Source organism: Hypanus sabinus, chromosome 13 (genome assembly GCF_030144855.1).
Source record: "Hypanus sabinus isolate sHypSab1 chromosome 13, sHypSab1.hap1, whole genome shotgun sequence".
Lineage (NCBI taxonomy): Eukaryota > Metazoa > Chordata > Chondrichthyes > Myliobatiformes > Dasyatidae > Hypanus > Hypanus sabinus.
In genome coordinates this window covers 98,170,320-98,183,707 of record NC_082718.1, presented here as the reverse complement: position 1 = coordinate 98,183,707, position 13,388 = coordinate 98,170,320, and the positions used below count along the sequence as shown (strand labels likewise).

At 36.5% G+C, this 13,388-nt stretch overlaps 1 protein-coding gene across 2 annotated transcripts in view; it reads left to right on the top strand.

The window, feature by feature from the left end:
* Window positions 1-13,388, top strand: part of rbm19 (RNA binding motif protein 19) — a 290,972-nt gene that overhangs the window by 13,196 nt on the left and 264,388 nt on the right. For both annotated transcript variants that reach the window (XM_059988287.1, XM_059988288.1), the window contains 3 exons: window positions 2,892-3,022; window positions 6,101-6,225; window positions 7,374-7,470. In XM_059988287.1, the coding sequence (XP_059844270.1) occupies window positions 2,892-3,022; window positions 6,101-6,225; window positions 7,374-7,470 (353 nt within the window). The remainder of the gene's footprint in view (window positions 1-2,891; window positions 3,023-6,100; window positions 6,226-7,373; window positions 7,471-13,388) is intronic.

Below are 13,388 nucleotides of genomic sequence, written 5' to 3'. Positions count from 1 at the left end.
AGCTCCAGTTTTGTTATTACTTTTACAAAGTTTTCTGCAAAATTGTATTAATTTACATCCAAGCAATGTTGTAGTTCAAAACACTTGAATGAGGCCACTGACCTTAATTAAAAAGTTAAGTTTGGCAAAGTTTTTTTTTGTTTTTAATACCTCTGCAAAGTTATTTTGTAATTAACAGCAGTTTTAATTATTTAAAATATTTTGTTTATTAATTTCAACTGTTTTTAAATAGCACTTAGTAGACATTTAAAAACACCAAAATAAGCCTTTGATCACTTGACTTAAAATCACCAGTGGAGTACAGAAGGTGGGGCTTGGTATCGTCTGTGGTTGCAGCCTGATTTGCATGCAAGGTGGTCATGGAATGGAAGCTTAAAATTGTCAATGTGGTTTGGGCTGGTGTGGTATGTGGGCAATGGGTTGGATGGTTGAAACCTACTTAATGTTTGTTTTCCAAGTTTTAAAAAGATGTTAAAATAACTATTACATTTCAGAACTCTTAAAACAATTAAATAAACTAAATCTAAAAACATACTATTTGAACTTTAGTTTTTCCTAGCCATTTGCTTCCAATCTGACATGTGTTGATAAGAGTGGATTCCTTCATTATAAGTGGTGGAAAATCTCTGCTGCTACTTCTTCCTGTGCTACAGAGGAAACATTGGTGAATGGCCATTATTATGCACATAAACAGTGAGAAATCTTGAACACTCAAATAAATGCAAGGAATACGCAGCTGAATGTAGACTTTCTTGCAAAACTTAGACCATTACCTCTGTGACTCTGTTCTAATTTTTGGTACCGATCTTGAATTGGCATTTAACTGATACTACTCTTTGAAGAAGGATGTTCCATAGTTAGTAAAAATATAATGCTGTAGTTTGCTAACTGCAGTTATAATTTGATCAAATTTAAGTAATCTTCAGGGTTATGGGTAAGGGTATTTAAACTTAGTACCTATATCAACACCATCCCACAAGGAATTTGAACAGTTGATAGTGATGAATGGATTGCATTCAAATCAGTAAAAATAGATGTGTGGTCGTGCAGCCTTGAATGTTTCTCAGCATACAATAATGTGCTGAGCACGTTACTTTTAATTGGACTGCAAAGTAGGATGGGCAAGTCATCAGAACTGACGACACTAAAGCAGTTGCCTAAAAGTGGCATATTTAAATTACTCTTCATATTTCGCCTTCTAGATCGACTAGACCTGTTATAGGATTGAAATCCCCATTTTTGGGATTCCTGGTATAGAGATTAGGAAGATTTTTAAGATTTATTTCCATCAACAATTTTTCATTGATATAAAATCAGTTTCTGTAATGTTAGCGGTGTTAATATCTCTGAATAAGGTCAAAAAGATGGTCTTGAAAGTTCTGACACAAAGTTCAAATTTATTATCAAAGTATGCATATTATGTACAATAATAATATGCAAGCACCCACTAAGCAAAGATGCACAGTAGAGTTCACTTAAAAAAAACACACACAAGACCTTCACGTATCCAATATGCAAAAGAGAGCAAATCATGCAAGTAGTTCTTAAAAAAAAAAGTTCCATGAGTTTTTGTATACATTAATTGCAAAATCTCCGAAAGTGAGTCTACAGCTGTGCAGCCTGTCCAGGTGTCTGATGGCTCAGAGCAACAACTGCTCCCAAACTTGGTATATGGGCCCCAAGACTCCTGCACCTCTTCCCTGATGTTAGTAGTGAGAAGAGAGGGAGACCAGTCACATAAAGCAGATGGCTCTGAACACCTTTTTGTTTTCTGCTCTATTTTAATCTTAATCAGAACGGAGTAATGGAGCTGATCTCTAGTTCATCTTCTGCTATCTGGCCTCGATGTAGTGTCCAACCCCAGCGATTGCTACCCTGACTGTACCTGCATTCTCAAGTCTAGTTCACAGAAAACCCCCGGGAGACCCCAAAAGGGCCGGATCATTTAGGCAGTTCAGAAGTTAATTCTTCAAAAGGAAATTACAGGCTACAGACAGCAGCAATCGAAGTTCAGAAGAAGAAATATATCCACTAGAGTATCTAGTAGTTTTATGAGCTATTTGCAAGATGTTGCTGTTGGTTGCCAGTGCCATCTGCGAATTTGACACAAGGCAAATTTCCACTCTTGGCTCTGCTTGCCATTGAAGGCAGATTGCGGTAGCCCTTGTCAGTGCATAATCTGTAGTCAACTTGCCATTGAGACCTTGTATTGCTTGGCTGATGCCTTCTGGATATGAAAGGTCAGCTTACTTGATCCCTTTCCTCCTTCCCAGGCAAGTGAAGATAGTCAAGCAATGTACGGATAAGCCAAATCCAACTCATTTCAGCTCAGTACTGTAAATTGAAATCGGCAGAACTTTGAAAACTAAACCAAATAGCACAATTTTCGGCTCTCTCTTCAATTAAGAATGTTGGCATCCAAATGGATGAAGTCAGATAAATAAGTTCCAGTTCCTGCAATAAATAAATGCTTGTTATTCTGCTCCTCCGTCATTATTTCAACATGCTCCTAAGGAAGCACTGGAATACTGAGTTTTTCAGCTGCCCTTTACTAAACAGCATTTGGGCATTACAAATGAAATCATTTGAACATTTAAGCTAGTAGATAAATATATAAAGCTTCCTGAATTGCTCAAAATAGTTGCTGCAATTATGTTGTGAATTGACCTCTATGAAGATGAATGATGACTTTGATCTTGGAGTCATCAGAAATGCACAAAATGCAATCATTATAGCTATTTATGATATATTGATCACTAATATATAAATTTTCTTGAAATGTTACATATAATATTTCGGATATGACATCTGCTTAAGTCAGAATTACATCTGGCTGTATCAAAATAATTGTAGCTATTTAAAATAATGCATTGTCATTAAACACCCAACAGGTCCGTTATCAGAGATCCACTTTCCTATAGATGGTCTAACGAAAAAGCCAAAGGGATTTGCATTCATTACTTTTATGATACCTGAGCATGCTGTGCGGGTTCTTGCTGAGTTAGATGGTAGTATATTTCAGGTATGCTTGTGGCAATTTTACATGTTTCTGGTTGTATTTAACTGAGCTATACACTGTAATGTAGAGTGATTTAATTATGTGTTTTCATAAAGGATTGAGTAATATCCCAGTGACAAACAATAGTTTTTTTTTTCAAAATTGTTTCTTTTGTCTCATCCCATCACTATTAAATTTATGTTGGCATATAAGTTACAAGAAACATAATTTGAGAATGGAAATTGTCTGAGTTTGAAAATGTACTTTTCTTCATCACTTATAAATGATCAACTTTATCTTGTGTGTCAAATGTCTTTTTTGGTTAAGGATGAAAAAAGTACAATCTTGTATAAACACATCTGTTCGTGGAACCACATTAGGAAATGCCATAACAAAATTGATGTTATTTAGGGAAATCTGGAAAAGTCATTTTAACATTTTACATGATCAACATATGGAAGATCACACTGAATTACACTGATCACACTTTTATTGAACTTAGTTTTGATCCAATCACCTGTACTTTGAAATGATGTGTTATTTGGTGCTTTGAATTACATTTGAAGAGCACATGTTTGATGGGAAATAGCATTTATAAATTTGTTTCTAAGTAGAACTTTAGGTTTTCATTTGAGTACAGTTTACTTGTTACACAGTGGTTCAAGTCCTCTCAATTTCATATTATAATCATATAAGGTTTTTAAATTTCCCATTTTCCAATTTTACCTGCTTTTAACTTTGGGGAGGGGAAAAATTACAGAATAGTCTTACAAAGAATATATTCAATCTGCGTATAACAACTAACATTTAAAATATTCTGGATCAGGTTTGTGCAATCATTTTGGGCCTGGAAAGTTATTTTTAGGATTTTGGTTCTTGAATTGTATCACAAGGCTGTTTTGGGAAGGTGTTTGGACTTTTTGTTTTTCTTTTGCTTTTTTTTTTACACTTAACATACCAGTACTGTATGACCACGTAATGTGTGCTACCATGATCTCAAGTTATGTATTTGAAATTTACAGGCAAAGACAAAAACATATTAACCAAATAATCAAGGCCTGCTTTATTTATTTAAAAGCCTTTATCCTATCTGGGCCACTTTTCGAGAGTCCATAGCAGCACTTCACCAGCTTGTGTTGTCTTGTATTTCCCATTGTTACCGGTCACAAACACCCACCTGTTACTGCACCATCAAATCATTTGCCTGATATCCATCCACTTCTGAATTATCTGCTCCAACTCCCATGTCTTTACCCATCATTGACAATGATCTGTTATTGTTAATTATTGATCCTTATCCATTTTTCTCCCCCATCACTTCTTCCTACAGTCTTACTTACTCCATGATCTCTACAATGATGAGAGTTTTAGAACATTTGAGGAAAATTTCCCTTAGAACCTTATAGTTTTGGCGCATCCTTGTTGAATTTCAAAGATTTACAGTAAAATATTAAATTCAGATGATGTCTGAGACCAACTGCATGTAAAAATACACCTCAGTGAATTGTAACTAATATATCCTTTTCTTTAAAAATTGTAAACATAATTATAAAATAAAAATGGAAAGTTAAATATTTGAAAAGACTGAATGTAGGCAATTATTTTAGATATCAACACTGCCATGAAATGTGAAGTTTGACAACATTAAAATCTTATTTGTGCATTACTTAATAATGTTTCAACTAAGGTATTTCCCTAAGTAACCTCAATTTGTTTTGACATTTCTAATGTGTCTTGATGAACATGTGTTTGTACAATATTGTAATTTTTTCCTCATTAACCAAGAGACATTTGGCACTCAAGATAAAGTTGATCATTGATACGTTAAGAAGCAAAGTACATTTTCAAGCTTAGACACAATTTCCATTCTTAATACAGAGAACTACATTCTCTACATTCAAGATAGCAGTTAAGAATTTTTTTGTTTATATTTATCAGCAGACAGTTGGTACTGTTGTGCAGCTAGTTGAGCTGCTGCTTCATGGCACCAGAGACCCTGCTTCAATTCTATGTTACCTGTGTGAAGTTTGAATATTCTTCATGAAAAGTACAGATTAATGGATTAATTTGTCACTACAATGCCCCTGGAATGTAGGTGAAAGGCAAAATCTGGACAGGGGTTATTGAAAATGCTGGGGGAATAAAAGGAAGTATTAACATGGGATTAGAGTAAATTATCCTGTGCTTGGTGGGCTGAAGAACCTGTTTCTTTTACTGAGCTATATATGAACTCTTTGACATAACCAAATTAAACTGTTGAGGAATCCATACAAGGCAACCCGTCAGAAACAATACTGCACTGATCTTCCACCTATTTTAGGCAGGAAAATATTAAATTATTGGTTGGTATTGAGTTTGAAGGTATTTGGCATCTGGTGATATGTTTCTATTATACACCAGTCTTGATGAATGACTTGAAGTTTCCGTAAGCATATTACTCACTACTTTAATTTGAAGGATATCTATTTGTCAAGATTTTCCGGTAGCTTTTGTATTTCTTTTTTGAGGTAGATAAAGATGGTTTGTTAAAAGAACCAGTGTGCATGTTCATATTTCCTGAGCCACCAATTAATACATGGCTTAGATCATGTAATTCATAATTGGACTCTGGAGGTTTATTAATAAGCAGGTTAGTTTGCTGCATGTGCTCTTTGGCAAAATGCCTTCACTTCAGCATAATTGTACTACTGATATAAAGAGTTGGGCATAACACAGCAAAATTCAGCATGGATTGCATTATGTAAACTACAGTTCAATCTTTTCTAAAATTCCTCTTGGTCTTACTGAGCAGAAATTACACTTGTATTAGGAGGGAATTTCCTTGATTGTTCCCTTAATTTGAATATGTGCAGAGCTTGCATAAAATTGTCATGCATCTTAAACTGACATTGGATGTTTGAACAAAAATGGCTGTGGTACTAGTCAAGGTTGTTATTAGTAGATTGGTATTTCAGTGTGTCACTGTACAGTCTGTATTTACTAAGGTCAACTATTTTTTAAAGCATATCTGTGTCTAAAATATGTCAGAAATGATCCTTCACAGAACGTGTTAAGGAAATCAAATTAGAAATTGCTAGAAAAGTGACTCTCTATTCTTTTCAGGGCAGGATGATGCATATTTTGCCATCAACAATAAGAGAGGAGAAAGATGAAAATGATGAAACTATCTTGGGTTCCTCTGCATTCAAGAGAAATAAAGCAGCTCAAGAAAAGACCAAGAGTAACAGGTTGGATATCAACGCACTGAAATTAAGTTTACATCTTCTTTTAATTCAGGGGTTCCCAACCTGGGACCCACAGACTGTTTGCTTAATGGCATTTTTTTTTTTAAAAAAAGGCTGTGCACCCCTGTTGTATTGTAGAGATCATTTCAGGGTTGAAAATTTCCTGCTTAATTTTGTTGGTCTCCAACAAAGCAATAAAATTTTGTAATTTTGAGACATTTCAAAATGTACTGTTTCAAAATGCACATATTTTGAAATATATAGAGGGATATGTGTGTGAGTAACAAAGGACATAAATAAACATGAATTGTCTGGTATTACAAATGTAGTACACTGGATCTGAAAACAAGTTACAAGTACTAGTCATGTAAAACCAGTCCATTTTGCACATCTGCTGAGATCACAACACCTGCCTGACTGCAACTATCTTCAGCAGTGCTGCTATGTCATGATCCATCTGGGAATCCTAGTGGTCTCCTCACAAGTGCAGTCAGCAATTCAGTTCACATAATATTGAAACAGCTGGAGCCAGATGCAGCCAAGCCTCTGAGACTGAAGGATATCCTGGCAAGTTGTTCCAGGGAAGTTAGGACACTGGCACCTAACTGACAATGTGGGAAATTTCTTGGGCATGTCTTAACCACAAAACAGAGCAAGCTGATCTATTTAATACTGCCCAGTTATTCTACTCTCAAAATGGTAGACTAATATCATTACAGTGCTCTCAAGTGCAACTTATTATTCTTTTGCTCAGTTTGGATTTTGCCAGGGTTTCTTACTCTGGATTTCTTTATAGCCTTTGTCTAAATATGAGCCACAGAATTGATTTGAAGTGTTTTGAAGGACAGCATGTAACTGAGGGTGGCTTCCAAATGGTATGAAGTCAGTGGACATTAAAGGTGTTTCCTTCCTTCATGCCCCTAGATTGCAATGTCCCTTACAGCCATGTTTTAGGCCTAACTATTGTCAGCCTCCGCCGTATTAACCTTCCTTCCATTAATAAGTTTGGAAGTGGAGATGTTTGCTGATAATACAATGTTTGTCAATTTCATTCTTAAATTCGTGATTTCAGAGACAAGGGTTCATTTGTTTTTTTAATTTGAATATATTTGATTTTAGATTGGATATGAAGTTGTTCTTTTTAATTTCAGCTCACACAACTGGAACACTTTATTTATTGGAAGTAATGCTGTTGCTGATGCAATAGCAGCAAAATATAATGCCACCAAAAGCCAAGTGCTGGATCATGTAAGTTATTTTATTTGAATAGGCTAAGTAGTTTTAACTTGTATTAAGCTAATTAATGCTTTGTCCTAAAATTTAAAAATATATGTTCTTCCAAAATATTAAATGATGGAAAAATACGAAAGTATTTCAGCTTTTATTCCATTATGGATCTTTCATAGTAAAATAAGCATTCCATTTTAGTAGGGAGCAATTTACTTATTTATCTCTGGGACTATTCTATGAAAAGAACAGCAGGACTAATTGATGAGGTTTCTGTTTTAATATTGACAAGTCCATCAAACACCCTTTCTGTGGCGGAAAGAAGAAAAAAATCATGCACAATTTTTAAAAAAAGCATTAACTACAGAGTTCCTGAAAGTGAGTCAGCAGCCACAGAGCTTCTGTGGTGAGTGAAGTCAGTCCAGAAACCTGATGGCTGCAGGCCGTGGCTAAGGAATCAGTTCAGTGCAGTGCCGATGGTTGCAGGCCACAGCTGCAGAGTCATTTCAGCTCTGAATCGTGGTGATCAAATCACGCAAATAAGAGAAAGGAGCTAAACAAAAATGCAAGGAACATAAAACTCCAGAAACTGAGTCCACAGAGGTGGGGGAGTTCAGCTGTGAGGCAAGTGAAGCCTGATGTTTGCAGGGTAGCAGTTGCTCCTGCATCTGGTGATGTGGGACCCACGATTCCTGCACCTTTCATCTGTAGGCAGCGGTGACAAGAGACCAGTTAAACACAGGCAGACGGCACTGAGCACCTGTTCATTTTCCACTTTGTTGACGATTTTAATTTTGTTCAGCTCTTTAATTGGCAAAGAGTAATGGAGCCGACCATAGGTTTGTATTCTTCCGTTAGGAATCGACGATGTGTACCTCCCCAGTGATGGTCATACCTGCACTTTACACGCTCATCCATGTCAAATACCCCATGAGATCGCGGAAGCACCAGGTCATTTAGTCAGCTCTAAGATGCATACTTAAAAGGGAAATTATAGGCTGCAATTGGTTGCAGTTCAGAAGAAGAATATCTAGTAGTCATGCGAGCTGTGTGCAGGATGTCACCTTGGCATCATCTTGCTGGAAACAGTTGTCATGACACCATGTCACTAACCTGTCTATCCTTTCTGTACTCCGAATCATTACTATTTTACATTCAACCCACTACAGAGTTATCTACAAGCTTGTATGAAGTTGGAGCAGAATCTGTGCACGCAGTCATGAGTTTACAAGGAGTGAAGTAGGGAATTGATGATTTGCGGAGTACCAGTGTTTAGAATAATTGTGGTGGAAACATTACTGCCAATCATTACTGCTTGTGTCTATTGGTCAGGAAGTTAAAGATCCAGTTGCACAGAAAGGCATTGACTCCCAGGATCTGTTTAATGTTTGCTTGAAATTGTAGTACTGAAGTAGAGCTATAGTTAACAAACAATAGTCTGTAGGTACCTTTACTGTCCAGAGGCTCCAAAGGTGAGCGTGGGGCCAGGGAGATGGTCCTATATTTTCTGCACTAAGTGATCACAGTTGGTTGAGGTTTATTGGAAGGCTGGAGTTAATGCCTCTCAAAGCATTTCACGATGGTAGGTGTCAGAGCTACGGTGCAGTAGTCATTTAGGCATGTTTTCTTGTTTTTCTTGGGTACTGAGATGATGGTAGAGAAATTACTTCAAAAAGGCAATGGACACAAATCTGAGACTTTACTAAACAATGGTCAGTGGTCTGCTCTGGAATTGTTAATTGCTTAGTGCTTCTGCTCCCTATTCTTCTGAATTTGCCTTGGCCAAATCTGAAACATTGACTTTGCTTTCATAGATAACCAAGCGAAAAGGCTCTGTACTGTGGGCCATGGAACTGCTGGCAAAGCATGGAATATTTGGGCTAGTGTTTTCTGAGGGAAAAGATCTATCACATAACTTGTAGAATTACTGTTGAATATCAAAATTAAAGACCATACTGATCCTTCATTTCTGATATAACTAAAAATGATTTTGACTGAATTCTGTGTCAGTCCTTTTGTTTAATTGTAAATTGTGTACTCATGGCATCCCAAAATATTTTGAACATTAAAAATTCAAAGTGTGTATGTTTTATTTTTGACCATTTTTATGTTTGTTATAAAAATTAGATAAATTGGTTTGCAAACCATGCAGCAGCATCAAAACAAAAATAAGATATCCAACTTTCAATAGAAAGTTGCTCAACAAAACTGCCAAGAACAATAAGCAAGCACACAAAGCTGGAATTCAATATCAGCTTTCCACTTGAGGTTTAATGGAAATCATTTTTCCCATTAGTGAGTTTTGTGCTATTTATTGGACTGGTGTTGTGCGGAACAAAGTTTTTCAAATGACCTAATAGCATATGGGCTATTTCTACAGAATGTACTTGTCTAATAAAATATAAATAATAAATTATATGTACAATAACCATCAATGCACAGGAACAGATTTGATCATTCTGCTGCAGCCTATTTCACCACTCAATGGCAATTTGACTGATTTGTATTCTTACAATTCTCGTATTCACCTGCTCTTACCCTTAAACCGTAATGCCTTGGTTAAGAACAGTCTCAGCTCAGACTTAAAAATATTAATTGAAGTAGTCTTAATTATATAATATTTATGGAACTATTAAATTTCTGTCTTTTGGAACAGTAGGACTGCTTTCTTGCTGTGTATGGCTTGACTCTAATTTTAAGGTTATGTCCCTTTTATCCTGGGGAACAATTTCTGTCCAATGAAATGACAATAAAATTACTACACAATTTCTTTAAACAATGTATAAGCCCAACCTACCCTGTCTATCCTCTTAGAGAACTATAACTCTTGTAGAACTATAACACCTATCCACTCTGTTAAGTGAATACGTATCCTTGCTTGGGTACAGTACACAAAATTACAATACTTGGCCTGCTTTCTGTCATTGCTTTAGTATAATAGTAGAAAATGGTCTCACTTTTATATTCGTATTCACTTATTTTTAAAAATTATTCCATTGAGCATTGTGATAAGTCTATACCTGATACACTTTTGTATCCTATGGGCGTAAGACCATCAATCCCTTTGCATTTATGTGGCATAGTGACTAGCACAGTGGCACAGCTACTGGTTTAACTGCCTCAGAGTAACAAGGACTCCAGTTCAATGCAGACCTCAGTTACTGTCTGCATGGAGTTTGCTTGTTCTTTTTGTGAGCACATAGATTTCCTCCACTGCAAATAGTCCCTGGTGTGTATGGGAATGATAAAATCTGGGAGAAATTGATGAGAATGTGAGAAAAGCTTTAAAAAATGGGTTTAACGTTGAATCAGTGTAATTCGGTGTTTGATGGTCAATGTGGGCTGAAGGGCCTGTTTCCTCATTGTAGCTGTCTGAAATGCATTCTTAGCTTTTTACCAAGTTAAAAAAGTTGATATTTACTACTACTTTCCCCATCCCAATATAAATATCTTGAAACCCATTTGGTAGCTTTACCTACCTTTGTTTATCTTTGCTTTTCTGGGATTTCATACTAATATCAACTTCCAATACAACTGAATTTTGTGTCTGGCAAACTTAAAGGTGCAGGGTTCTCTGAGAAATGACAGCAGTTTCGTATTGTTTCTTCCTATAAAGGTATTAGAAGGATGTTCATGGCTATGCTTGAATGTGATGGGAATCAGGAATAAGCTTGCAGCCAATTATCTTGCATATGTTGTCTGATTTTAAATTCATCATGAAGTACATAGTTTGATGATTGAATTGACTTTATTTCTTACGTCCTTCACATCCATGAGGAGTAAAAATCTTTACGTTACATCTCTGTCTAAATGTGCAGTGTGCAATCATATTAATTTATAATAAATAGAACAGTCAGTAACAGAATACACTCAAATCAGCATGAGATAATCAGTCTGATGGCTTGGTGGAAGAAGCTGTCGGGAAGTCTGTTGGTCCTGGCTTTTACGCTGAGGGACCATTTCTTGGATGGTAGCAGCTGGAATAGATTGTGGTTGGGGTGACTCAGGTCTGCAATGATCCTATGGGCCCTTTTCTCAGACCTGTCTTTGTAAATGTCCTGAATTATGAGAAGTTCACAACTACAGATGCGCTGGGCTGTCCGCACCACTCTCTGCAGAGCCCTGCGATTAAGGGAGGTACAGTTCTCATACCAGGCAGTGATGCAGAATGTCAGCATGCTCTCAATTGTGCCCCTGTAGAAAATTCTTAGGATTTGGGGGCCCATACCAAACTTCTTCAACTGTCTGTTGTGAGCGAGGTACTGTTGTGCCTTTTTCACCACACAGCTGGTGTGTGCAGATCACGTGAGGTCCATCATCTTTTGCCATTATTTCCTTAAACTTCAACTTTTTAATTCTGTTTACATACCCTATTTTTTTTCTTGGCTATGCTTATTACTAGTATTTCTGGTATAATTATTGATAGTGACATTAGTAAAATCTAACTGTCCTGATGCAGGAAACTACGAGCATAGACCCTTCGAGTCTTTTGCTGGAATCAACCTTTCTCCTTGGTTGCCTTGGCCAATTTTATTTGTCATGCTTTAGCATTTTTATTCTTAAGTTTGTCTACTGCTAATTAGTTCAAATTTATATAGAGGTCCAAGGCAGACCTATTAAAAACACTATCCTTCAAAGAAACACTCATTGTCTGCATTGTTCATACTTAATCACAGAAGTGGATTAGCAATGGTATTGTATAATAAATCTGAAATAATTTTCTGAATTAGAACATCGGAGAATTTAGTATTGAAAATATTCCATGCAGGTGAAGAGATTAATGTAATATTCTTCAATTAGAATTAGGTCACAGAAAAGAGATTTAACAGTCCAGTTATTTCAAGCATTTCTAACTGCCTTGGACATTGAGGGCTATTTTGAGAGCAGAGCAAGATTAGGGGTGGGGATTGAAAGTGTTGTTTGTGCTGGTTTTGTTCAAAGCTGCTTAGTAGTTTCTTTTGGACATGAGGCCCAAGTGTTGTGCAATATAATAGCCCAATTGTGCATAAAACCACAAGATATAGGAGCAAAATCAAACCATTTGGCTCATTGAGTCTTCTCCACTGACATGGATGGAGGAGATCTTGGTGGCTTTGTGTAACAAAAGGTGTGATCTACAACAGAAGCAAGTGGAAAGCAAATGCAGCAAGGGTGGTGCACATCATGATAAAGAATCCACCTACCACCCTAGCTGAGGCAGCATCTGCCCCACCTCTGCATTACTTATTGGAACACACTTCACTGGTGTAGTGTCAGTCATTCTTGGCTCCAGGATTCAGCCTAGGAGAAAATAACTAGTTAGACAATTATGGATTAGACCTATTGTTTAACTTATTATTTTGTCCAGCATGGTTTTGGTGATCCTGGAGTACGATGTTCTAGGGCACTTGTCTAAGGAGGGATGTACCTTCACTGGAAACAGTTTAGACACAGACTCATTGGATTGATTACTGACATCTGATTGTCTTATGAGGGAATGTTGTGCAGGTTGAAGTTGTAATTGCTTTGGAAAAATGAAAAGTGATCTTGTCAAAACTACAAGATTCTGAGGCATCTTAATGATGAGATGATGAACACAGTTTCAGAATAAGCATACGCTTTTTAAATGGAAAAACTCACTGCAGATTCTTAAAACTTGAAATAAAAACCAAAAATGCTGGAAGCATACAGCAAGTTAGATGGTGTCTGTGGAGAAAAACAGTTGCTATTTAATTTCAGTAACCCTTGATCTGTTAAAGGTTCATCAACTTGAAAGATTAACTTTGTTACACAAGTGCTGGAAATGGGGATGAGGAGGATTTCCTTCTGAGAATCCTGTATCTTTCTGGTTTTCAGTCCCGTGAGTTGAGATAGCAGACTTATTGAATGTATTTGAGATAGTTTTCTTGATTATAAAGGATTGAAGCTTATGGAGGGCCAAATCAATATGTTACATTGAG